Source organism: Aotus nancymaae, unplaced genomic scaffold (assembly GCF_030222135.1).
Source record: "Aotus nancymaae isolate 86718 unplaced genomic scaffold, 86718_ANA_hifiasm-v0.15.2.pri h1tg000006l, whole genome shotgun sequence".
NCBI classification, from domain to species: domain Eukaryota; kingdom Metazoa; phylum Chordata; class Mammalia; order Primates; family Aotidae; genus Aotus; species Aotus nancymaae.
This window is the reverse complement of record NW_026988417.1, coordinates 6,460,687-6,488,137: the sequence shown is the minus strand read 5'-3', so window position 1 is coordinate 6,488,137 and position 27,451 is coordinate 6,460,687. Positions and strand designations below refer to the sequence as shown.

The 27,451-nt window shown below is 43.6% G+C and overlaps 1 protein-coding gene across 3 annotated transcripts in view; it reads left to right on the top strand.

Moving 5' to 3' along the window:
- The window catches only part of KIAA0232 (KIAA0232 ortholog), a 94,240-nt gene extending 67,251 nt beyond the window's left edge, over positions 1–26,989 (top strand). Inside the window, exons 4-10 of one of the 3 annotated variants that reach the window (XM_012434979.2) lie at positions 987–1,053; positions 2,200–2,281; positions 4,619–7,901; positions 9,609–9,680; positions 15,726–15,834; positions 20,798–20,895; positions 24,270–26,989. In XM_012434979.2, coding sequence (XP_012290402.2) covers positions 987–1,053; positions 2,200–2,281; positions 4,619–7,901; positions 9,609–9,680; positions 15,726–15,834; positions 20,798–20,895; positions 24,270–24,449 — 3,891 coding nt within the window. In that variant the 3' untranslated portion in view covers positions 24,450–26,989. The remainder of the gene's footprint in view (positions 1–986; positions 1,054–2,199; positions 2,282–4,618; positions 7,902–9,608; positions 9,681–15,725; positions 15,835–20,797; positions 20,896–24,269) is intronic. The other 2 variants (XM_064365587.1, XM_012434981.3) reach the window with 2 other exon arrangements.
- Positions 26,990–27,451: the final 462 nt, after the last annotated feature.

Here is a 27,451-nt window from a genome sequence, read left to right as displayed (position 1 = left end):
GATATCTTTAATATTTGTGCTGAGTCATTCTGAGTTAAGTGAATGGGGTAAAGTTCTATTTTTAGCCCGTAAAGGCCTAGTGAGGACACTGGCTTAGCAGAACTCTCTGTCATGTGCATCAGTTTGGGTTATGTCCACCAAAAAAGACTTGATTCCAGTTAAATAGGACTTTGGTCACTGAATAAATCAGTGAGAAATGCATTCACTTTTTTGTCCATTGTAAAAAAAAAATTATTCCTGTGACAAATTGAGAATCTTAAAGTCTACATAGGAGATTATTTGCTTGTGCCTGTTTTCAACATTGATTTTTCTTTAAAGGTTGACTCTTATTTTTACCCTCCCAATTCCAGACTCTTCTATGCACTCTCCTTAAATTTTGAAGTCCCAGGCTTTGTATAGAAGTTGATAATCTGGTCCAGATGCTGAAAGGAAGACAAAGCTTTCACACTCGCAACATTGGCTTAGTTTTCTGGACTTTTGTTGTTCTTGGAATCATGAGGGTTCATGTTTCTTTAAAACAGAAAAAAAAAATCATCTTGTTTTTTTCAGAGTCTGAGCTCCTAGAGAACTAAGATGAAGTTTTGTGATTTTCCTTCAAGTCTCGTACAAGACCTTGCTCATATAAATATTTAATATTCATTTTGATGGGACTGACTTTTGGTCATATGATGGACATTTAGGCCCTTAAATCTGCCTCGTGAACAAGATGACACACCTTTGGAAAACAAGCTATTCTGGGAAGGACATGAATATGTTCGCATTTTATTACTGAGTTTTATTTAATATGCTTTATTAGTAACAAGCATGTATACTAATTTTATCTCCAAACCTATAATTTTTAAACTCTAGTATACATTTAAATATTGGTAATGTATTTATTTTGGAACATGGATGATTTGTAAAACCTATGTATTAAAACAAAAATATGCAAATCCCTGCTTTACATACCTGACTGTAACCTAATGTGTCTTTTTGTTGTCATGCAGAGCTCTGGTATCGAGACTTTAGTGGAGGAGCTTTGCTCCAGACTGAAAGACCTTCAGAGTAAGCAAGGTGAGGTCAAAAGCACTGTGTGCACACATGCCAGGATTAGATCCCTGAGGAATCTGGATTGGGGAAAATCTTAGAATTGATCAGAAGAGAAAACAACAAGAACAAAGTGTTTGTGTTCAGTATGTGTCACTAGGCCAGCATCATGCTCCATCTGCAGCTCTGTTAGTGGCTTGTGTGAGTCCCAGCAGTCACTCACAGAGATTCCTGCGACCAAGGGAGGGACTTAGTCCACAGGGGCCCTCAGAGATAGGAAACACTTCGTGGGTTTTTGTTGTTGTTTTTCTTTTTTTCTTTTTTTTTGTCTTCAAGTTGAAGCTCAGAGATCAGGAACAATATTTTCTCTTTCCTTGCCTATTAATGTTAAGACTGCTAAAGATGTTGACACGAATTACTTCAGGTTTGGAAGGGACTTAGTTTTGACTCAACTTTTTTGGAAACACAGACTTGGCAAGCTTATTTAGTCATTTTGATATATGAACCCTCCTCATACTTTTTCTAACTTTTCTGCAGTCCCTAAAAATGAGACCTTCATATTAAGAATAAGGATCTTTGTTTCCTTGCCCTCTTCGTGGTACTTTTGCTGTGCACCAAGCCTTGAGCCTGCCTCTTAAAGGGCACAGTTTATTTGTAAACAAAGGCAGTATCGTAGGCTAACCTAAAGGGATAGCCCTTTTTCCTATGTTAGTTGAAATAGCTCTTGCTCACCTGCATGTTAAGTAATAGAGCAAATTGTAATAAAGAATATTCTTTGCAGATTAGTTTTAGTCAAGATGAGTCAATATAAAGTTTATGAGTATAGAATTTTGTGGGAAAATATTTTTGGAATCTAAACAGATGTTCTGTCCTTCTGGTCTAATTAATAAGTACACAGGGGACTTCAGTCTCTTAATTAAGTGCCTCTAGAGCACTGCATCAGTGACGAGATGAACAACTCTCACCTCTTGGCCTAATGCTAATGTGGTTTAATCAGAGAATTCCCTCTGGCACACTGAAAAAATAGATTTTTATTAAAAAGACAGACTGGTATAGCGTCTGCCTTTTAAGCACGAGTATTCTTATTAAAATTAGTTGAGAAACTTTGAAAAAACATGGGCATTTATTAACTAGTTATAAGACAAATTTCTCTGACTTTTTGTTTCATAACAGAAGAGAAGATTCACAAAAAGTTAGAGGGATCTCCCTCTCCAGAGGCAGAATTATCCCCTCCAGCAAAGGATCAAGTGGAAATGTATGTAAGATTGTATTTAGTAATAAAGTGTGCATTTGTTAAAATCGAATGAATAACTGCTACGTGGTTTCCATTTTTTTGTTTGTCATCTTGTTTAGTTTCATTGTGTATAATTTAAGAAACATTTATCCAGCGCTTATTTGCTTGACACTGAGAATTCAAAAGTAAGTAAGATGGTTCTGTCCTTGGTGCATACTCAGTAAATATTTGTGAAATGAATGAGTAAAACAAAGAAGGTTATGATTTGCTAAGTCTATGCATGTACAGCCCTTTGAGACAGCTGTAAGAAATTATGATTATCGGCCCGGTGCAGTGGCTCATGCCTGTAATCCCAACACTTTGGGAGGCCAGGGTGGGTGGATCACCTGAGGTCAGGAGTTTGAGACCAGCCTGGTCAACATGGTGAAACCCTGTCTCAAAAATGCAAAAATTAGCCGAGCGTGATGGTGTGTGCCTGTAATCCCAGCTACTCAGGAGGCTGAGGCAGGAGAATTGCTGGAACCTGGGAGGCAGAGGTTGCAGTGAGCTGAGATCGTGCCATTGCACTCCAGCGTGGGTGACAGAGCGAGAGTGTCTTACTTAAAAAAAAAAAAAAAAAGAAAAGAAATAAATGATTATCCATGTTTGCAAGCAAGAACACTGAGTTCCCACTGTTTACTGCAAAGAGAACATAGGCAAATCCTTGACCTGCCAAACCTGCTCTTAAAATAATCTGCATTACAAGCAGACTTCCTTATTATACATTTTATTTTAATTTTCTGAACCTCTGAAACCTAAGAAAAAACAGCATTTCATTGGTTTGCATAGACCTGTATCGTCCAGCACAGTAGCTGCAAGCCATGTATGAGTACTGAGCACTTGAAATGTGGCTGGCTCAAACTGTGATGTGCTGTCAGTGTAAATTCTCATTGGATTTCAAAGGCTTAATATAAAAAAGAATGTAAAGGATTAAACATGTTAAAATATTGATTACATGTTGAAATGACAATATCAGGGGTTAAATAAAATATATTACTGGAGTGGATGTCACCCATTTCTTCTTAGGTTTTTAATGTGACTGCTAGAACACTTAAAATTATATATGAAGCTCAAAATATATTTCTGTTGGTCAACTCTGACATAGACTGAGGAAGAGAATCAAGTTCAGGCCCTTGGAAAACATGGCCTTTTACCACTTCATTTGTGACCTTGAACATTGTCTCTGAAACAGCAGTCCCCTCCATAGCCAGTGTGAGTTTAGATTCTTCCTTTCGCAATCTGTTCTGCTCTGAAATCATCAGTGGCTCCCAGTTTCCTAGAAAATCAAAACCACTTTCTCGTTTTCAACCCACTGAAACCAGCCTCCCTGGTTTTCCTACCCCACATTTCTCGTAATCACTTTCCATGAGCATAACATGTGTGTCTTCATGTCCTCACACGGGGTCTCAGGCCTTACAAGTAGTACTTACCAAACTTGTGGAATTTTACTAAACTTGTGAAATAAATCTGGAATTTCAAGGCTCAGTTGTGGCCCATTTTATCTCATTGTTCTAGGCCTCACCAGCATCCTCTTTTTGAATACTTGAGGGCCTGCTTAAATGCCAGGCAGTATGCTAGCGGTTACTTAAGAAGGTGCTGTTCTAACTCATTTTGCACATTAATTCCTTTGCTCCTCCCAACTCTGTGAGGTAAATATTACTAGCTCTATTTTGTAGGTGAGGACACTGAGCTCTGGAGAGTTTAAGTAACATGCCTGAGGTCACACAGCTAGGAAGTAGGCAGAGCCAGGATTTGACCTCAGAGAACGTGGCTTTAGAGCTCATACTGTTGACTGATTTGCTGTCGAGCTTTACAACTACATATATTTTCAGTGCTCACAACAACTTTGGGAGATAAGTCATATGATCACCATTTTGCAGTTGAGGAAATAGTCCAGAGCAGCCAATAATGAGCTTCAAGTCACAAGCAGGAGTGACTTAGCTGAGACTCCACTTCAGACTCTGCTGACTGAAGAGACTACATTCCTTCTACTACACTTTGCCCTTTTTCGCTTCTTAATTACAATGCAAACTTTGAAGATAAAAACTGGCATCTTACATATTTTCTCAGTATTCTTACAGTGCTTATCACAGTGCTGAGCAAAATGGTGCTTGATGCATGGGACTAATGGGACTAGTTTTGTACTTTACTGTACAAAAGTATATGCTTTGTAATTACTGCAATGTGAATGATTCTTGGATGATGTGACTGTTGACACTACTAAAATGAAATAGCCCATTCTTCTGGTTGGTAATGTTGTTTTACTGTATCTAAAAAATCTGCATACTCATTTTTTGAACTCTTTACTCTGTTTTTCAGGTACTATGAAGCATTTCCACCACTTTCTGAGAAACCAGTTTGCCTGCAAGAAATCATGACTGTGTGGAACAAGTCTAAAGTTTGTTCTTACTCTAGCTCCTCATCATCATCCACAGCCCCACCAGCTAGCACAGATACTTCCTCTCCTAAGGACTGCAACAGTGAAAGTGAAGTCACCAAGGAAAGAAGCAGTGAAGTACCCACCACTGTGCATGAGAAAACCCAGAGCAAAAGCAAAAATGAGAAAGAAAACAAATTTAGTAATGGCACAATTGAAGAAAAGCCTGCTTTATACAAAAAACAGATCCGACATAAACCTGAAGGAAAGATTCGCCCTCGCTCATGGTCTTCTGGCTCCAGTGAAGCAGGCTCAAGTTCCAGTGGGAATCAGGGAGAATTAAAAGCATCCATGAAGTATGTTAAAGTAAGACACAAGGCACGAGAGATTCGAAACAAAAAAGGGCGGAATGGGCAAAGCAGGCTTTCACTGAAGCATGGTGAAAAGGCTGAAAGAAACGTTCATACCGGAAGCAGTAGCAGTAGTAGCAGTGGTTCTGTCAAACAGCTGTGCAAGCGGGGTAAGAGACCTTTGAAAGAAATAGGGAGAAGAGATCCTGGGAGCACTGAAGGGAAAGACCTATACATGGAGAACAGAAATGACACAGAATACAAAGAGGAGCCCTTGTGGTACACCGAGCCCATTGCTGAATATTTTGTTCCTCTGAGCAGAAAAAGTAAACTAGAGACCACATACCGAAACAGACAAGATACAAGTGATCTGACATCAGAGGCAGTGGAAGAATTGTCTGAATCAGTACATGGTCTTTGTATCAGCAACAATAATCTTCATAAAACATACCTCGCAGCAGGTACTTTCATTGATGGTCATTTTGTAGAAATGCCTGCAGTTATAAATGAGGATATTGACCTCACTGGGACCTCATTATGTTCTCTACCAGAGGACAATAAATACCTGGATGATATTCATCTATCAGAATTAACGCACTTCTATGAAGTGGATATTGATCAATCCATGTTGGATCCTGGTGCCTCAGAAACAATGCAAGGAGAAAGTCGGATTTTGAATATGATTCGACAAAAAAGCAAAGAGAACACAGATTTTGAGGCAGAATGTTGCATAGTGTTAGATGGTATGGAGTTGCAAGGGGAACGTGCAATATGGACAGATTCTACCAGCTCTGTGGGTGCTGAGGGCTTATTCCTGCAGGACCTTGGCAATCTGGCTCAGTTTTGGGAGTGCTGTTCATCCAGTTCCGGCGATGCTGATGGGGAGAGTTTTGGAGGAGACTCTCCAGTTAGACTGTCTCCCATCTTAGACAGCACAGTGCTCAATTCACACCTGCTTGCTGGCAATCAAGAGCTCTTTTCAGATATTAATGAAGGATCTGGTATAAACTCTTGTTTTTCAGTGTTTGAAGTGCAATGCAGTAATTCTGTTTTACCATTTTCTTTTGAAACACTCAACTTAGGAAATGAAAATACAGATTCTAGTGCTAATATGCTTGGGAAAACACAGTCTAGATTGCTAATATGGACCAAAAATAGTGCCTTTGAAGAAAATGAACACTGTTCTAATCTTTCAACAAGAACTTGTAGTCCATGGTCCCATTCAGAAGAAACACGTTCAGACAATGAAACATTAAATATTCAATTTGAAGAATCCACACAGTTTAATGCTGAAGATATTAATTATGTAGTTCCTAGAGTCTCGTCAAATTATGTAGATGAAGAACTTCTAGATTTTTTGCAAGATGAATCTTGCCAGCAAAACAATAGAACTTTAGGTGAAATTCCTACATTAGTCTTCAAAAAAACATCTAAACTAGAATCTGTCTGTGGTATTCAGCTAGAACAAAAAACAGAAAACAAAAACTTTGAAACTACACAAGTATGTAATGAAAATCCACATGGAGATGGCTACAGCTCAGGGGTTATTAAAGACATTTGGACAAAGATGGCAGACACAAATTCTGTGGCTACAGTAGAAATAGAAAGAACTGATGCCGAGTTGTTTTCGGCAGATGTAAATAACTACTGCTGCTGTCTAGATGCTGAAGCTGAACTGGAGACCCTTCAGGAGCCTGATAAGGCTGTGCGAAGGTCAGAGTACCATCTGTGGGAGGGACAGAAAGAAAGCCTGGAGAAAAGAGCATTTGCTTCTAGTGAGCTATCAAACGTGGATGGTGGTGATTATACAACACCCTCTAAACCCTGGGATGTAGCCCAAGATAAAGAGAACACATTCATTCTTGGAGGAGTTTATGGAGAACTCAAAACCTTTAATAGTGATGGGGAATGGGCAGTCGTACCACCTAGTCACACAAAAGGAAGCCTGTTACAGTGTGCAGCTTCTGATGTAGTGACAATAGCTGGTACAGATGTCTTTATGACCCCAGGAAACAGTTTTGCCCCTGGGCACAGGCAGTTATGGAAACCCTTCGTATCATTTGAACAGAATGATCAACCGAAGAGTGGGGAAAATGGATTAAATAAGGGATTTTCTTTTATCTTCCATGAAGACTTACTAGGAGCTTGTGGCAACTTTCAAGTCGAAGATCCTGGACTTGAATACTCATTTTCTTCCTTTGACTTAAGCAATCCATTTTCACAAGTTCTTCATGTAGAATGCTCATTTGAACCTGAAGGGATTGCATCTTTCAGCCCCAGTTTTAAACCGAAATCAATTCTCTGTTCTGATTCAGACAGTGAAGTGTTTCACCCCAGGATATGCGGTGTTGACAGAACACAATACAGGGCTATTCGGATCTCTCCTAGGACTCACTTTCGCCCAATTTCTGCATCCGAACTGTCCCCAGGAGGAGGAAGTGAGTCAGAATTTGAATCTGAGAAAGATGAAGCAAATATTCCCATTCCTTCTCAAGTTGATATATTTGAAGATCCGCAAGCAGATCTCAAACCTCTGGAGGAAGATGCAGAGAAAGAAGGCCATTACTATGGAAAATCAGAGCTTGAGTCTGGAAAATTCCTTCCCAGGTTAAAAAAATCTGGGATGGAAAAGAGTGCTCAGACATCACTGGATTCCCAGGAGGAATCAACTGGGATTCTGTCAGTAGGAAAGCAAAATCAGTGTTTGGAATGTAGCATGAATGAGTCCCTGGAAATAGATTTAGAAAGCTCAGAAGCAAATTGTAAAATAATGGCACAATGCGAGGAAGAAATTAATAATTTTTGTGGTTGCAAAGCAGGTTGTCAGTTTCCTGCTTATGAAGATAATCCAGTTTCTTCAGGACAGCTGGAAGAGGTATGTGTCTACATGTTGGTGTTTGACAGAAGTTGGTATTTGATCAGAGTTTAACCCAAGAACAGCCACGTCAGGCAATGAAAGAGTTAAATTATTGGGAAATTAGCTTAAATGTCTTAAAACTTAAATTGTTCTAATTTTACGTGTAAGGACTTAAAATTGATTTGATATTTATAAGTTTGAACTAGGCAGTTGGCTTTTTCTGCAGAGAAAAAGCTTTTTAAAAATCACAGGATGTAAGATTCCTATGTGTTGTCTCAATATGCATGTATTACGCTTAAAGCATAAACCTAACATGCAAGTGTTCCAACATTCAAAGATGATGAATCAGGAAGTGGCTGCTATTAAAGTGTAGCAAGCCTGTCTAAGTGACTCTTAGAAGTTGATCAATTTATCAAAACTTGTGTTTTACATATAAAGCAAATTACATCTGTGTGGAATTCTCAAAAATACATTGTGGTACATGTAGAAATTCACCCACAGCCCAAATGCAACACAGTTGCTTCTACAGAACCTATATAGATGTATCTTGCTTTATGCAAAGTATACATTCCAGAAGCTGTGTGGATTATATGCTAAGGCTATGGAATGAGGATAATATTAAGTTTTGTTAATGAGAGTCATTGTACCCCTCCATTGTATTGCCAAGAAGTGGTTTGAGGTTAAATGGATTGTACAAGAACCAACACTTAAGACATAACCTGTTGCACAAAAAAAGCATAGCAGTCTGCCTGCTTTTCAATAGTTTTCGAAATATGAGTGCCTGGCCTTTCTCCAGAAACAGCTTATTTAATTTTTTGTTTGTTTGTTTTTGGTTTTGTTTTGTTTTGGGGACGGATTCTCCCTCTGTTGCTCAGGTTGTAATTCAGTGGCGTGATCTCAGCTCACTGCAACCTCCACCTCCTGGGTTCAAGTGATTCTCCTCCCTCAGCCTCCCAAGTAGCTGGGATTAAAGGCACACACCACCACGCCCAGCTAATAATTTGTATTGTTTGGACAGGTGGGGTTTCACCATGTTGGCCAGGCTGGTCTCGAACTCCTGACTTCAAGTGATCCACCTGCCTTTGCCTCCCAAAGTGTTGGGATTAAAGTCCTTAGCTACCACACCCAGCCCAGCTTATTTAAAAAAAAAAGAGTTGGAGGTGTTTGGAAGTCATGCCACCTGTGGCCAGAGAGCGATGAGTATTGCCCTTCCTCCCAATTGTCCTGTATACCCTACCCACCATTGCACATATAAATCCTACCCATACCGTGAGACTCATTTCATATGCCACCTCCTTCACTGACACTTTCCCTAATTCCCTCTCTCCCCGGCTTTAGCCCCACTCTGCATCAGAATTAATCTCTCCCCTCTCTTAATTTTCATGCACTTTATGCCTCTTTTTGATTTCATTTTCCATTTCTCATGAGTTATTTATATCCTGGACGATAAGCTCCTTGTGGCCGTGGACCATGCCTTACTCATTGGTCGCATCAGAGTGCCCAGGTGTGGGGCTGCTTGCCTGTGATTATAGGAAGCCCCCAAGTGACTTGAGAGTCATTGCTCTAATCAGCTGCCCTAGAGATCCATAGAGGACGAATTTAATCCCACTGAAACACTGCTAAGAAAAGACCCAATAATGTTGTTAGCCTTTATTTGTTTGTTTATTGCCCCATTTTTCATCCTTAAATATTCCTTTATGTACTTTGTATTTCACCTGGTTCCAGATTGGGAAGAAAGAAAAAGAGGAAAGAAGCAAGATTCTACATCATACCACTACCATATTCCTTCGCTTTCTAGTATGTTGATGTATTTATGTGTTATCAGAATTCTGGGTTTCCTTGAAAGGTCTTAGCTGCCAAAAAAATTCCCAGAGGACATTTTGGGATTGTCTGATAGTTTAGATGTTGTCGGCATTGCTCTCTGGGCAGCTTTCTGGGCGGCGTTGTTATAGTTTAGAAGCTGGGTTCAAGCTTACTTCATTGGTTAGATCTGAGATACGGAAGACACTGAGAGAGTGACCTGAAGGGACAGTTTGGGGCCAGCCTGGCACTAGAACTTGTATCTTTCTGTTCCGTCACATTGCTTGGTCAAGGTCGTAAGGTGCTTTTAAAAGGGTGTTCTTCCAACCCTTTTCCTGAGTCAGTCCAGTCTTTTCAGAAAGCAATCTGGGAGGCCTGTTTAAAGATCAGTAGAACCCCATCTATTTGAGACCAAGATGATGAAAATGTAGGACTTTTAATAGAACTGGTGTCTAAGAGCATGAAAAGAATATGATTATTTTTAAAAGTTTAGTTCAGCTCAGCATTTATTGAATACCTGTTTACATGAGTATTGCTAAAGTAGGTGTCTTGGATGAGTAAGACTGTCCTTGCCCACACAGAATTCAGTATAATGAAGATGACCAACTTGTAGCATGTTACTCCTTTTAATTGAAATAGGTAGTTTATTCATACGGTTCAGAAGTTGCAAGTGTATACCTGCATACACGATGAAAGCCTCCCTCCCCAGCAGTAACCACTAGTGTGAGTCCTGATGTATTCTCCAACAAATGCATACATACACACACAGTGAAAGGCTCCCTCCCCAGCAGCAGTCACTAGTGTGAGTCCTGATGTATTCTCCAACAAGTGTATACATACACACACAGTGAAAGGCTCCCTCCCCAGCAGCAACCACTAGTGTGAGTCCTGATGTATTCTCCAACAAGTGTATACATAGACACAGAGTGAAAGGCTCCCTCCCCAGCAGCAACCACTAGTGTGAGTCCTGATGTATTCTCCAACAAGTGTATACATAGACACAGAGTGAAAGGCTCCCTCCCCAGCAGCAGCCACTAGTGTGAGTCCTGATGTATTCTCCAACAAGTGTATACATACACACACAGTGAAAGGCTCCCTCCCCAGCAGCAGCCACTAGTGTGAGTCCTGATGTATTCTCCAACAAGTGTATACATACACACAGAGTGAAAGGCTCCCTCCCCAGCAGCAGCCACTAGTGTGAGTCCTGATGTATTCTCCAACAAGCATATACATAGACACAGAGTGAAAGGCTCCCTCCCCAGCAGCAGCCACTAGTGTGAGTCCTGATGTATTCTCCAAGGACATTTTTTGCACATATAAACAAATAAATATTCACATGTATGTCTTCCTATTTTGTCTTTTTACTGAAATGATGCTTTATTGTAATCACCCTTCCTTTTTTTATTTTCTGTATACTATTCCATTGATTGGATATACCGTAATCTACCTAGTTGATTCTTTATCTTTTAGGGCATTTGACCAATGCAGTTTTAGGTAATGTAGGTAGAATGGTGGAGGGGAGCACAGAATGCTGTGGGATACTGCAGGAGAACCCTCCCAGTCTGTGAAGGTTGAGGAAGGCTTCTTGAGCATACCTGAGTGTCAGGGATAGAAGGAAGGAGGCAGGACAATCCAGGCAGAAGGAACAGCAGAAACAAGAGTAAAGAGATTTGAAACTGCTGATGTACGCAGGGTGGCTGTGAAGAGTTATCTCACTGTCTGTGGAGGATAAACCGTAAGGTTGAGAGCAGCACAGATGAAGCACAGTGGGTCTTGTGTCTGTACATACATTTGTGGTGAAAATGTTCTTGTCGTTTCCTTGGTTGTCAACTTAGTACCAAGTAGCTTGAGGCACAGAAAATAAGCAGAAGGCTTACTTGCTGTCTTCAAGGAATTTCAGTCCACTCAGGGGAGGAGGTCACTGTGCTGTGGAGGTCGGCAGGTCTGGAGGGACAGGAACGCTGTGACGAGTAGAGAAGGAGCGGGGTCCGGGGTCATCCTGGTGATGTGGCACCTGTCACATCTATGCTGGAGCTTTTGTCACTACTGTCCTACTGGATGTCCATGAAAACCTCATGCAGTAGGTGATTTTCCCCACTTCTGAGGACATATAGGCTTTAAGAGGTGACACAGCTGCCCCAGATCCCAGTGTGAGGGGCAGGCAAAGCATTTTCCACCAGTCTGCACCTCTGTGAACAAAGGAAAACTTAAACCAGCAGATCTGTGTCTCTTGTTTGTCTCTTTTGCATTCAGTATCTCTTCATTGACAGTTCATTTCTTCCATTCCAAAGAACAAGATATGTGGAAGGCTTGCTTTTCCTGGCGTGGCCCAAATGAGAGCTGACTGTGGCAGAGGGGCAGGATTCCCAGAATCAAACTAAAGCCAAGCACCTTTCTCTTTACCCAAAGTAGGAGTATTTTGTGAGAATGTAAAGCCGTGAAGCTTTTGTTTCCTTCTCCTAACTTCCACCTTCTAAAGAATTTATGAGTTCTACATCTGTTGCTAAAAACATTTCTGGTTAGGCTTTTTGGATTAAGTTTATGTCTTCTTTTCACTGTTTCATTCATTCATCAAATATTTCTTATGTACCTGCTCAGACAGGTATAACTCTTGGTGCTGGGAATAAGTAGCAAAGCTCTCGGCGCTGGTGGAGTCACATCTTGTGCTTGGGAGCTGACAATGAACAGGTTAAGTTACACAGTGTGTTACAGTATCAGTGCTGTTGGAAAGGAGGAGAGCTGGACGAGGGGAGTTGGGGTTGGGAGTGATTGCAGGAGTTTGCTGGGTTATGGATGGTGTGAGAGCAGGCTTCCTTGCCAAGGTGCAATTTGAGGAAATACTTAAGAGTAAGAGAGTGAGCCAAGAGGACGCCTGGCAGGAGAGGAAGTGCAGTGCTGAGGCAGCTGCTGCACCTGCCCATCCATGACAGTGACACTCTGATCTGCTTTCAGTTTCCTCCATTCTGTCTTCATTCTTTTCATTCCCAGCTAAACCAGAGGTTGAATTAATACATTAGATGATGTATTAGATGATCATAGCATGATCCAGCCTAGAAGTTACAAACTGAGTGGAGAGATGTCATAACAGGATCCGCATTCCTTGAATATGTTTACTGTAGCATAACAGACAAATAAGTCCCTGCCATAGGAATTGACATTCAAATGGAGGATGAAGAAAAAAGACTCCTAAAGTTATGGTAGAAACTGGTGTGCTCTTCACAGTGGTTTCAGCAAGAGACAGAGAAGTAATGATGCATGAGATAGTCAGAGACTGTTGGCCTGGTGGAAACTTTTCTTCAGGTCAGCAGACACTGAGTGTCTACTTTGTGTGGGGCCCTGTACTTGGAGATGCAAAGATAAAGAAGACGTGGTCCCGCCCCTTAGGAAGCTTCCATTCTGGTTCTGCTGGGATCTAAACTCCTCTTGGTTCATGCTGCCCCTGTTTCCCAGGTGCCTGGCCCCTCCATCCTGCTTTCCCTGACCTTTCCCATCCCCCACCATGAACTCACTCACTTTCTTGATTTTAATCCTCAAGAAAGAATGAAAAGATAAGCAGTGTATTTAAACTGATCATTCCTGCAGAGCATTTTCCCTCTCAAATAAGAACCTGTTAACCTCTAAATCCGTATCTCTTCAAGAGCACCTTAAGGAGGTGATGGAGAGAGTTCTGGCTGGGACACCTTCCCTGCTCCCCCTGAGTAGCACTAAGTAATCTCACAGGCCAGGCAAGGGCTTTCTGAAGAGGTCTTAGAGTGCAGGAGTTGCACGCCACGTGCTGTTCGCCGCCTTGGAAGGACCGCAGACCTCGCATGGTGCTGCTTTGTTTGCAGGAAGCCCAGCCCTGTTGGTTCCTCTGGCCCTAGCATCTGTTTATCTAATAGCGGTACCAGTTCATATTGTTAGGATAAGTGATAGGAGAAAATAGCAAAGGTTAACTGACAGTACGATTCTCCTTCAGTTTCTAAATTAGGAGTATTTCTGAAAAGTTATGTGAAGTGAAAACAAATTTGAAGAAGTGTTTCCCTTTTAGTTACATAATAAACACACATTACTGAATTGAACAGTTTTAGACCCATAAATAATTAAGTTAAAAGCATAACGAAATCCTGTTAGGAAATTGATGATCAATTTGTTTCTAAAACACTTCAGATTTTAAACTTGAACATGTAATGAAATGTCTTTTAAACCAATGAAGATGCGTGCAGTTTTCACAGGCCTCTCCACTGAACAGATGTCTAATGAGAACACAGAATTAGGGGGTGTGGGAAGTAGAAAGATGCATTGGCCAAGCCACACCCTGGGTGAGCTGGTGGCAGGTCACCCTCTCAGGCATAGTGAGGAAGGCATACAGAAGGGGGTTGCCCTGGCTGCCAGACTGCCAGGTACACATGGTGACTGAAGCTGCCACAAGTGTTCTGTTGACCACACTACAAGGACTCTCCTTGGTCACTGATGACAGCTGATGTCTGTCTACCTTGGCCACACTGTCCAGTCCTCACTGGCCAAGCAGGTGGTGGGGCCCAGCCAGGACTTGAGAATCTCACGGAGAAAGGATGGAGCCTGGGTTCAGGCTGAGTCCCTCTTGTGGGCCTGGGCAACTTCCAGATGCGAAGGATGTGAGTGAGTCTCTCCTCCTGTCAGGAATCATTCTCTCATCTCATTTGGATGGCTATTTCCTATTTTAAATCTGAATCACGGAATTTGAATTTGTAATTTGATTTTAACCTTCGTTTCCTTGTGGTTCACACCTAAGCAAGATAATAAGAATAATTAAATTCTTCCTATAAGAATTTCTTTTGGGCCAGGCACAGTGGCTCACGCCTATAATCCCAGCACTTTGGGAGGCTGACGTGGGCAGATCACCTGAAGTCACAAGTTCGAGACCAGCCTGGCCAACATGGCAAAACCCTGTCTCTACTAAAAATATAAAAATTAGCCAGGGGTGGTGGTACATGCCTGTAATCCCAGTTACTTGAGAGCTAAGGCACGAGAATCGTTTCAACATGGGAGGCCGAAGTTGCAGTGAGCCGAGATCACGCCACTGCGCTCCAGCCTGGGTGACAGTGTGAGACTCTGTTTCAAAAAAAAAAAAAAACGAATTTTCTTTGATTAAATTTCTTCTTTTACTTACTTCTGCCTGAGTATATGAGGGAGAAGAGGGTTCCCCCTGTTCTCCTTAGAGCACCTCGTGCCAGCAGAGGCGCAGGGCTGCCCGTTACCTCTCTGCACTTGTGAGATCTAGAAGTTTGCCTTACCTGGGAGCATTTTGTATTACATTAAATTTTTGACTTGTAAGAGTTTTTTTCCTTAAGACTTTCATGTTGCTTCCCATGTAAGCACTGCTTTTTTTTCCTCTCTTTTTGAGATGGAGTCTTGCTCAGTTGCCCAGGCTGGAGTGCAGTGGTACAATCTCGGCTTACTGCACTCTGCCTGCCAGGTTCAAGTGATTCTCCTGCCTCAGCCTCCTGAGTAGCTGGGACTACAGATGCACACCACCAAGCCCAGCTAATTTTTGTATTTTTTTAGTAGAGACAGTGTTTCACCGTAAGTGCTTCCTAAGAAACACTTGCTTTATACACTATGAACACACTGGCTTTTAAAATGCACCTTTTTAAGAACAGTATAAAAACTCACCAGTTGGCTGGGCAGGCTCATGCCTGTAATCACAGCACTTTGGGAGGCCAAGCTGGGCAGATTGCTTGAGCTCTGGAGTTCAAGACCAGCCTGGCCAACATGGTGAAATCCCATTTCTACAAAAAATTAGCTGGGCATGGTGGTGCACGCCTCTGGTCTCAGCTACTCACAAGGCTGAGGTAGGAGGATTACTTGAGCCCTGGAGGTGGAGGTTGCAGTGAGCCGAGATTGTGCCACTACACTTCAGCCTGGGTGACAGAGCCAGACCCTATCTCAAAAAGAAAAAACAAAAAAACCTCACCAATTTAAAAATCCTGGGTTTATAATCCATAGTTAATAATGCTTGAATTTTTTTCCTCTAACCTGAAAGTTTATAAACCTTTTCTATATTTGATTTAATCTAAACAGTTCCCGGTATTGAACACTGATATACAAGGAATGAATAGAAGCCAAGAAAAGCAGACCTGGTGGGAAAAAGCCTTGTACTCTCCTCTTTTTCCTGCATCAGAGTGTGAAGGTAAGGAGACCTCTCTTAGTTCATTTTTTCATTCCAATTTCTAATTTATTAATACGTTTCTTTTTCTATGAGTATCAGTCCAAGAAACACTTATTAAGAGGTTTCTGTGTAGGTAGCATTTTGTCATGCACTGGGGGACACAGAGAGGAATGAGAATTGAAACAGCCACAGCCTGATGGAGGGCAAGGCATGGAAACACATAAGAGCATCACTGACCTTGGGCGAGATATGGATAAGCCACCACTGAGTCACAGAGGAGGAAGGATCGGCTGCCCCTGTGAAAAGAGCTGCCTGCTCCTGGGTCACAGCCAGGGGAAAGCACAGGGCCCCATGGCTCAGCTGGGTCATAGCTGAGGCCAGAGAGACAGACAGGGAAGGAGCTTGTCAGAAGGTTTGGGGGCTTGGCTAAGTTAGGTAGTGTTGAACACACAGGACGGGAATGCCATTCACAGGATTTCAAGTTGGAAGTTGTCAGGGTGAGATGTTGTTTAGAACAATTCTAGTAACAGAGTGGAAATGAAATTGAAAAACTTAAGGGCACTGGCCAGGGTCTTAGGCTCTGGCAGTAGTTTGGGAGCCATAAGCTAAAGGCTTGGACTAAGGCAGTAATAGTGGGGACAGAGAAAAGGAAACAGGACCGAGAGATTTTGTAGAGGAGGAGTTGAATTACTTTCTGTGAGTAGTTCTGGGAGTCTGGGTAGAGAGGGAGACAGGAGTGGGCGCTGATATGGTGAGGAAGATTTTAGTTTAGGGTATTTTTTGAATGAGCAGTCTGTGAGCCTTCCAGGTAGACACCCAGAAGCTGTTAAAAAATCCTGACTTGAAATTTTTGGAGAAGTAGGAACTACGGATGCAGCCAGAATGCATTAGCTCAGGAAGTTGAGCTTGTCCAGATTGTGGTCTCCTGGGTTTCTGTCGGCTACCACATTTATGTAACAACAGTCTCCTGTCAGAGCCCTGAAAGGGTTATGCAGATCTCTTCTTGGTATTTACGGGTTCACGTGTTTGTCACGTCCCCTCAGCTAATTCATAGTTAGTGTGGAGCCAAGTGACTTCTCTCACCAGCCGCAATGCCCTGCACCCACCTGTGCTGTCCTTGGAAAGCCTCACTGGCCTTCCCTGGCAGCATGGGCTGTGGCTGATGGGATGGAAGGCCAGGTTGGCCAGCTTGACTCTTTAGGAGTGGAGCCTTTGCTTTTCTCTGGTCTGTAGTCACAGACAGCTTCCCAAGACCCTGCCTTCCTCTTTCCTAGAGCTTCAGCTGGGTCATAAGGAGCGTGTAAGGCTGAGTCTTCCCTGTTAGTATCTTTGTTTATTAAAAGCCTGCTGCTGCATTTGCTTATACCTGGACACCCTTTATGACTTGCAGGGTACTCAGGCTTTTCTTTTTTTATGTAATCCCCACAAGAACCTTATGAGTTGTCCCCCTGAGTTTTCAGATGTGGAAGCTGAGTCTCAAGTTTAGTACTATAATTTGCCTGAAATCATGCAGTTAACTATTAAGCATGAGCCAGAATCCAGGTTGTGACTCTTGTGGTCCAGAATTTTTGCCCCCTACAGCAGCTGCCTGCACTTGGTACCAAGGTAGATGCCAGGGCAGTGGGAGCACAGACCTGCCTTCATGTGTGTCCAGTCTGGTAAACTGGGCAAGTGGAAGATACAGACAGTTAATGGAATGCAGGTGACGCCACCAGAGCTGTGCCACAGAGGACCTCTCAGGAAAAGCTAGAAGGGAGAGGAGGATGCCACCTTGTGGCAAAGAACCAGTTCCTTGCAGTGGCGTAGGATGATTTTCAGACATACTGAGTTCATGTTTCTTTAGTAAAGGGCAATCTTGGCACCCTTAGTCCAGTTTTCTGCCATTAGTTAGTGAGGAATCCAGTTCCAACTCTTACCTGGTTCCTGGTTATCTGTACAGTCTCTTGGTAGATACTGGTGTTTGTACATAATACTTTTCTTTTTACTGTGAAGTGGTATATAGAGAAACTCTCAGTGGATAAACACTGGTAATTATTTCTTTTGAATGACCTTTAACTCACACTGTGAGTGAAATTCCTGCATATTTGCCTTGTAGCATCACGAAGCATCCTTCTGTAGCTTATGTGGGTTGGGGTATGTAGTCTCAGGAGGTTAGCCAAGAAAACAGATAGTCACTTACCCACTCGCAGAAGTGGCTGAGGACTCCTGATGCTTCTGATGTTGTAAATGATTAGTCACAAGCAGGTGCTGCTTTGAGCCAGGGGCTGACCTGGGAGCTCACAGCATCTCTGGAAAGGAAGAGTAGTATTGTCCACTTTACAGTAAGGCAAGGAGACAGGCTCAGAAGAGAGGCAGCTTGTTCAGGCACCCATGTGATAAAAGAACCCAAGCTTTTTGCAGTCTGCCACCTGCTGGCCTTGCTGTGTATTCATATGTACATACATTCAGCACTTGTGTACCTACTTTGCGTTGAGCACTGTTCTAGGCTCCGGGAATGCGTAGGCAAACAGAACGTGTCCCTGTCCTCCTCCTGATCAGGTGCCTTCTCAACAGGGACTTGAGGAAATAGGGCACAGACCATGTGATGTGACAGCTGGGGCTGCCTGCAGGGAGAGGTACCAGGCAGCAGTGGCTTGTGCAGGGGCAGGAATGCATTTGGTATGCCCCAGCATGACTGGCAAAGAGAGGATGGCATGGGAGTGTGGCAGGGATGAGGCCAGCCAGGCACCAGGGAGCCAGACCACAGAGGGCCTTGTAGACTGTGTACATCGAGAGTGCTGTCCCAAACAGCAGTCTCCACAGCTCTCGCCCCTGGATTTTCAGTGCTTTCAAGACTCAGGTAATGTAAGCATCTGGATAAGTTTAGCCCTAAAGACAGAGAGTCCTACAGGGAAGCAGTATAAACAGGCAGTGAAGGGCTCAGGATTGAGAGACAAAACCGTATTGGAATCCAGGGCCTCTGTCCCCAGCTATTAGGCTTTGGGTGGTGACTGAACCTTTCTGTGCCTCTGTAGTCTGTATGTATAAAAGGAGGCTAAAGGAATGCCTTCATTATAGGGTAAAGTGCTAGAACAGTGCCTGGCGTGTCATCATAACCTGAAACGGGGTAGCGGTCAACTTGAGCATCATAAAAACTATCAACAGCAGGTCAGCATCACCTTTTCCAAATGCCCTGTGGCACAACAGAACTCCCTTTTACATACAGAATTCCTAAAACAGGAAGAGAAAATCAAGGAGTGGGGTGTGGAGATGGACCTGCCTGCCTCTGAGCATATCCTCGTCAAGGAAACCATCCCCCTCCCCACTGCTTGCCCCTCAGCCAGTCTTAAGTGGTGACCAAACGGAGTGGGCCATGGAGTGAGTGGGAGCTTGCTGAGGTCAGCCAAGGAAAAGATGCCTCCTTAGGAGGAATGAAGCAAGGATTTCTCCCAGCCTCGGCAGAGGGCACATGGCATCCTTCCCAGCTGCCCTAGGGTGACCATACCTCTAAGCGTATGGCTTTGGTCAGCAGCAGTCATGGGTGCATTGTGTGTGCCAGGCACTGTGCTTGTGGCTTCTTCTCTTTGAATTTGCACAGAAATGTAGGAGGGAAAATGGTGATGTTCTCATGTTAGAGATGAAGGAACTAGGGCTCAAAGAGGTTAAATAATTTGTCCAAAGTTATATCACAGGTAAACAGCATAAGCTGGAATTGACCAAAGTCTGTCTAATTCCAGAGCTGGGGTTATTCTCATGAACCTCAACTAGTAACTTGGAGTTCTTGGAGCCATCAGAGAGAACAGAAGGTTATGGAGAGTCTTCCATGTGGCCAGTGCAGCTGTAGGAAACAGCCCAGCAGGGCCCAGATGGCCTTACCCTTGGCACAGCCTCGCCACCTTGTGCCAAGGTAGAAGGGCACAGCAGTCACTTGTGCCTGCCTTGTCCTTTGGGATTTTGTGCCAGGGGTAGGCATGTCATCTCGTCGAACTACCTTGTGGTAACTCTATGGCAAGGGATCGGGGAGGTGACCTGGTTTTGAGAAAGTAGATGCTCGAGGGTGTTAAAGGACTTAACGCACTGTGAACGTCAGAGCCGGAGTCCAGAACCCTGGCCAGGTTCCTCCTCCTCCGCACTGTGCCTCTGCCCCAGCTGCATTCCTCATGGAGTTAAGGGGAAGAAGAGGCTGTTCTGGATGAAGACCAGCAGTTCTCAGTGCATTAGAATTGCTTGGGAGCCATTCTGCTTTTCAGAAAATGCCCAGCCCTTGCCCACAATAGGTCATTTGGAATCTCTGGCAGGAGTCTAAGCCTCTCTAAAGCCCTCTGCTCCCCCGCCCCAGTCCCGGATGATGAGCATATGCAGCCAGGGTTGAGAACCACTGGGCTCATTGGATTTGTTTGATTTCTTCTCATCCCGGTTTCCTTCCCATTTTGTGGGCCATTTGCCTGATGGAATCACTAGCGCCATTTCTTTTCCCTGTTCCATAGACATGATACGTAGTTGAGTATGTTGTTGAGTTGAGGAAGAACACACAAGGACGTGCCCCTGTGTTGTTTCTCAGTTGCGTTTCCTCCTGTCTGAACTTCCTCTGTCCTCCGTTCTGTGAACATGTTGCAGTGCACCATCTGTCTCCTCCACTCATTTGTTGTGGATAGCAGGGGCCCTCTTGGTCTCTCCTGTGTTCCCATGGCCAGTCACATTCTAGGTGTGAATATAAGCTTCTCCGCTGAATGTCTCATGGTAGAATAACAGGATGTATGGTTATGCTGGCCTATTTCTTTTTTAACTCACTAAACTAATAATTTTTTGTCAGCGTAGCATTTTTTTCTCTTATGCACCTGCCTGGCTGTGCTTTTAGTGACGACTTAAAATCTCCGAAGGGTTGGGAGACCTAACTGATCGAACTTTTTAGTGAAAAGTGAAACAAGAATGTATGTTTCATAACTGTGTCTTAATGGAATTTCCCCCTTTCCCTCTTTTCCCTTCTCCATTCAAAATGATTAAGAATGTTATACAAATGCCAAGGGAGAGAATGGTATAGAAGAATATCCAGATGTTAAAGAAATACCCAGTAATGAAGAACGTCTGTTAGATTTTAATAGGGTAAGTGGACTGTCCTCCTCCTTATTATTAACTTAAAAACGGCCACTACCTCCACTTGTCACTCTAGTCAGAAACCTGGGAGTCATGTGAGGGGACCCACCTCTCCCAGGAACCAGCCAGGTCTGTGGGTGCAGACTTCCTCTTCTCTGGCCTTTGGTTTGGGTCTGCACCAGCCCCCCAGCCCCCTTGACTGTTGACCGACAGTGCTCCCTGAAGAATCCCCAGCCCTCTCCCCAGTCCTGGCTCCACTCTCCTGCCAGAGGGCATTCTGTTATAAATGCAGAGCTGACCCTGTTGCTCCTCGGGTGGGCACTCTTCATTTTTTTGTTTGTTTACCTATTAAGTGAGAAACCTAACCTTTTCATCTTTTAAAGTGCACCATGAGGCAGCCTTTCCAGTGTGCTTTTTGCCACTGTCCTGGCTTCTGCAAAATGACTGCGCCCCTCCTGTGTCCTCGCTGCACTCTGTGTACAGCTCTTCTTGTTGGCAGCCAGAGCCTTGAGCTGCTTTGGATTTCTGCATTTCTTCCTCTTCCACAAGCCTGTGGGCACCGTGAAGGCGGGTGCAGGGCTTGTGCCTGATTTAGTCTAGCCTCAGACCCTCCCCAGTTCAGCAGGACGGCAGGCAAATGAACCTAAGGAGAATTCTTTCTCTCTAGTGTGGATTGTCAGTGTATTAGAGTTCTGCAGAGGGACAGAATTAATAGGATAGATAGATATATAAAGGGGAGCTTATTAAGTGTTAACTCACACGATCACAAGGTCCCACAATAGGCCATCTGCAAGCTGGGGAGTGAGGAGAGCCAGTCTGAGTCCCAAAACTGAAGAACTTGGAGTTCGACGTTCGAGGGTAGGTACCATCCAGCACGGGAGAAAGATGTAGGCTGCAAGGCTAGGCCCGTCTCGACTTTCTATGTTCTCTGCCTGCTTTTTCTAGCCGAGCTGGCAGCTGATAAGATTGTACCCACCCAGATTAAGGGTGGGTCTACCTTTATCTGCCCACTGACTCAAATGTTAATCTCCTTGGGCAACACCCTCACAGATGCACCCAGGATCAATACTTTGCATCCTTCAACCCAATCAAGCTAACACTCAATATTAACCATCACAATTGTCAACTTGAACCCATACACATCTCCTGAGAATATACATAATCTTCAAATAAAGACAATAATGTCATAATTATACCTAACATAATACAACTATCCTTCATTATTGAAACAAATCAATCCCCAACCCAAATACTATTCCATAAAGTTAACAGTACTTAAATGCTGATATGAAGTCAATAAATCTTATGTCAGCCGGCTGCAGTGACTCATGCCTGTAATCTCAATACTTTGGGAGGCTGAGATGGGCAGATTACCTGAGGTCAGGGGTTCGAGACCAGCCTGGCCAACATGATGAAACCCCGTCTCTACTAAAAATACAAAAATTAGCCTGGCGTGGTGTTGCACACCTGTAATCCCAGCTACTCAGGAGGCTGAGGCAGGAGAATTACTTGAACCTGGGAGGCAGAGGTTGCAGTGAGCTGAGATTGCACCACTGCACTCCAGCCTGGGTGACAGAGCAAGACTCCATCTTAAATAAATAAATAAATAAATCTTATGTCACATGATAAAGGAAAAAAAAATGAGATTTTCTTAGTATAAATGTATACATGCACAAACATGTTTTTAACAAAAGGAGGAGGAAATACTCATGACAATTATAGTCCTCATTTCTACAGTTGATCATGTGGTTGTAGCTGGTATTGCTGATGACCTTCTTCTCCCACCCATTCTGTATTGCCTTTGCCTTCAGCAAGTACCTCAGCAGGTTGTGTTGTTTTTTTTTTTTTTTTATTTCCCCAGTGGAGTGACCCAAACCTTCTTTCCTGAAGGGTCTGGGCCACTTGTAGTCCTGCCTGGATTGGGCTGCTGTGGTTTCTCATTGACGTTAATCACAGGGCATGTGATGAAGTTGACACCCAGTGTTAACTGTCACAGTTACGTTCTTTCGAGTCCTGTGAGAACTGTCTTAAGTACCCTGTAGCATCATTGTCCACGTCCTGCTGCCCAGTGACCTGTCCGGCTCCACACATTGAGGCAGACGTTTGAGGCCCCCACCAGCTCTCTCCTCAGTGAATAGTTCACATCATCCTCCCAGCCTCGAACCCCAAACTGAGAAGTTCCTCAGTTCCCCTCTCATCTTCCACACACAGTCCGCCTGCCAGTCCTATTCCGCCTCCCAGCCACTTCACATCCTCACACTTCTCTTCCTCCATCATTACCACTGTTCAAACTACTGTCCCTGCTCCTGAGTAGCGCCATGGTCTTTTCATTTTCCTTCCTGCTTCTGCCATCCTTCTCCAGCCTTCTGTCCATGCAGCAGACAGAATGACCTCACCAGCAGTCTCTTGCTTAGTCCTCACAACTACCCGGTGAGCTAGGAATAGGAAACTGAAGCACAAAAAGGTCAAGTGCCGAGCATCTAAGGTCAAAGAGCCACATATTAATTGTGGACCTGAACTCTGAACCTCAGCAGTCTGGCTCTAGGATCCATACTCCTAACCATGATGTCGCTTTGCTATTGCATTTGAGACAGATTCAGACTCCCTGCCACGCCTCTACGACCCTGTATTTTTGCCCCTATCTGCCTTTGATCTCATCTGCCTCTGCTCTCCCCTTACCAACTGTGTGGCTTTTCTGTGCTCCTGCCTCAAGGGTTCTCAACCAGGGACAATGCTGCCATTTGGAAATAGGGTGGGAGTGCCGCTGGTTACTATGCCAGGGGCGAGGTGAGCTTTGGTAATGACAGTGACTGGGGACGAGCTACCACTGCATCTAGTGTCCTGGGGTCCAGAGTTGCTGACCATCTGGTGTAGGGGCACAGTCCCACACAGCAGTGTTGGCACCTCTGTATGGCTGTCTTCTCAGCTGAGCAGGTCTCTTCGCAAAAGAACCACCTTCCCAACCACCGTCTGCAGTGCTCCCTCCCCATCTGTGCTGTATCACTACAAGCCAGAGCATGTTGGTTTGCTCACTCCTCTCCCCAGTGGGCACAGCATGGCCCTTCCACTGCTGGAGTGCCTGTGCCCAGTTCCTGGTGTGTAGCAGGTACTCAGAGACTTTTGAAAATGAAAAAGTTCTTTCTCCTACCCTAACATAACTAACATTTTGTCCAAGTGGCTGAACATGTGGAATTAGGATTTTGGATCCTTAATGGATCAGAGAGGAGAGGCCGTTTTGCTCTCAAACAGTGGAACTCTGCATTTCTGTAACTCTACAGGAAAACACCAATGATTTATTTCTTCTCTGCATATAAATAAAGAATATCTCAGCCTTTTAAAAAAAAAAGATATTTTTGATCTGTTCAAAATTGTTTTAATCTTAGGTGTCTTCTGTTTATGAAGCAAGATGTACAGGAGAGAGAAACTCTGGAGCAAAGTCAGATGGCTTCCGCAGAAAGATGTGCTCCAGCGCCAGCTCCACCTCGGAAGAGACAGGCTCAGAAGGCGGAGGCGAGTGGGTGGGCCCTAGTGAAGAGGAGCTCTTTTCTCGAACTCATCTCTAAACCTGCAAAGTAGTACAAATTACTGTTTAAAAATGATATGTGATGGAAAATTACTCTTCTGTGAGACCTGTTAATCTAAAACAACAACTTAGGTTTCCTCTTCAATTAACTGATTCAGATTGGTAATCATTATCTTTCTCTTCTTGCTTATTTTAGAGTTGAGGACAGCTATCCTGTTAAAGATTTTTTTTTCCCAGCTGTTAAATTCTTGGCTATTTGAAATAGACTAGATTGTGTTGTCAAATCAAGAATGGGTGTGCATGTGCTTGTCTTAGAAGTATCACTGCTTTTTGCATCTTAACTGCAGTTAATTTTCCTTCTGACTGCAGTTATATCACTATGACCTTATTAGCATTGCAGTGTCAACAACCACTTCTGCTCTTCAGAGACTTTAGCTTTGGAGCATTTAGGCTTTGTTCTCTAAGAACTGGGATATCCACTCTTACCCTGCAGTGGCTCAGTGCCTTTCTGAAGGCGAGAGGGAAGCGTGGGTGACTCAGCTGTGGTCTCCATTCAGTCAAATCTCATGTACATTTGAAGTAGGAACCACAAGGGTGTGCTTTTAGAGACTTACAAAATACTGTGTTTTCTATCTTAGGATTTTTTTTTCCCTTAAAGTATCATGGAAGATACTATGGCTTGTGACTTTCTTGCTAACTGAAGAAGCCAAGGATTCGGGGTGTGGGATCGTATGTGAGGCACAGTGGGGTAAGGGTGTATACTCTTACCTGTATGACTGTTCTCATACTGCAGTTTCATTTCCACCAAAGTCCCGTGCAGGGTTCTTTGTGGTGAGTGTTACATATGCGGTAAGGACCTTAGTTGCATATTGTTATTTTCTGGTGACCTGTGTTGAACTGAAGCCCCCAAAACTTGAAATTGTGAATATTTGACATGCAATAAAGGCCACCTCGTCACCCAGAGAAATCTTGGGCTGCTGCAGCTAGCTGCTCCTTGGCTGTGATGTAGTATAGCTTCAATCTCATTTTGTGTTTGAGAGAATGTTCTGGGCAAGTTCTGTGTGTGGTGGGTTGGGGTGGGTAGAGTCATGAGTTTTCCACATCCCTGTGTGGTTGCTGTGCTGATCGTCCTCCATGTGACTGGCTTCCAGCTCTCCTCGGTGAGCCTGGGAGAGCTGGCACATCTTGTGAGTGGACTGCCACTCCATGGGACTGACTTCCCGCTCTCCTCGGTGAGCCTGGGAGAGATGGCACATCTTGTGAGTGGACTGCCACTCCATGGGACTGGCTTCCAGCTCTCCTCGGTGAGCCGGGGAGCCGGTGCATCTTGAGTCGTGTCTGGGCGTGATGATCCGCTCCTCCAGCTCTCATGGCATTGTGCAGCAGGCTGAAGCCAGGAGGAGCAATATTTGCAAAACCTAAACAGTTTAAATTGTTTTTTTTTTTCTTTTTTAACCAACTCATTATTTGAAAAACAAAAAGCAAAACAACACCACCACCACCACCACCACCTAATCTGTGAAATCAGTGTAGCAAGGCTGGAACATCAGGAGTGGCAGGCAAGTCTGATACGGTCTAGACGGCTTCACCAGTAATTTTGGCAGACAATAAACACACATATGTTTTATTAGCTGGGAGCTGAACTGGCTGTGGAATCTATGATTTACTTTGAACATTTGGGTTTTGTTGCCTTTTTCTTAGTTGATAACACAGAAAGTACCATCAAAGACTGTGGAGTGGCTGAGGTTCTGTGTGTCCTCACTGAGAGAGACCTGGGGTGCCCGCCGGGTTGATCTTACCACGTTAGGGTTTATTTTTATACAAATCTTTTGACACTTTAAGGTGGGTTTGTGTGTGTGTGTGTGTGTGTGTGTGTGTGTATGCATGTGTAAGGTTTTATGTTGCTGTTATTTATTTATGAACTTCAGATACGTTTTTATGTATTTTTCATTCTTCTGGAGCTTCCTAAAAATTGATAAGCATCTGCACTGAAATTTAACAGCAAAGGTAAAAAAGGATCGAAAGTTGCAAATTCCTCATATCACTACAGTGAGGATTATTCTAGAAATCGTTGCTTATGTAGCAAAGACCAAATAAATAGATTTCAGACACCACCTTGAGCACAGTTGATTTTGGACAGCTGCTGTTGATTAGGAAAGGGCTCCAGGTGGCACAGGTGCAGACCTCCTCAGACACGGGTGAGGAGACGCAGCACCTTCCACAGGGGAATGGGACGGATTCGAAGTGAGCAAAGGGATTCGCAAATTGTGTATTTATTTGTTTTCATAGTTAAGTAGCTGAAGCTCAGAGGCTTTCAGCAACAAAGATGAAAGTGTGGGGTTTTTTTAGTTTTGTGAATGGATGATCACAAAGAAAAAGCATCTTTAAAAAGTTGGCAAACGCTGAAACGCACTGTGGTATGAAGCGCATTGCATATCCATAGCACTGAAGTATCCGTTTCCATTCCTGGGCTGAGATTGTTTCCCCGTGGTTGGATTGTTCTGATTTCACGTACACCAGAGTCACTGATTTTTTTTGTTTTCTTGTGGAGTTAACACCGAATAAAAATTTTAAAAAAGAGTTTGTTGTTTTTATTTCTCATAGCAAAGATTCTTTTGTAAAGAACTCCAGCTTCCTTTTACTCATGAGCATCAGTGGAAGAGCAAGTGCACGGGTTACTGTGTTACATTTGTTCTAGATGGAAGTCCTTTAGCTCTCCCTGCAGGCACTGCTGAAAATGTGCAGCTTTGCTAATGAAGAGAGTGGATGGGGCCTGCTGAGAAATGAGTGGGCCTTCCCCATCTCACCCCCAGCATACACGGGGGCTACTACCTGAGTCTGCAAAACACATAGCATTTTTGTCCATAGATGGTAGACAAAGCTCAATCGTTTTGTTTCCTTCTGGGGAAAAAATTAAATCTTTATATATGTTAATATGATTGATAGTCACTGTGGGGAAAAAAATCGGTGTGTTTTTAAAGAAGTATAAGGGAAAAGGAAAACTCATGTACTTACGTCACTGTGAGACATTAACTGCTAACG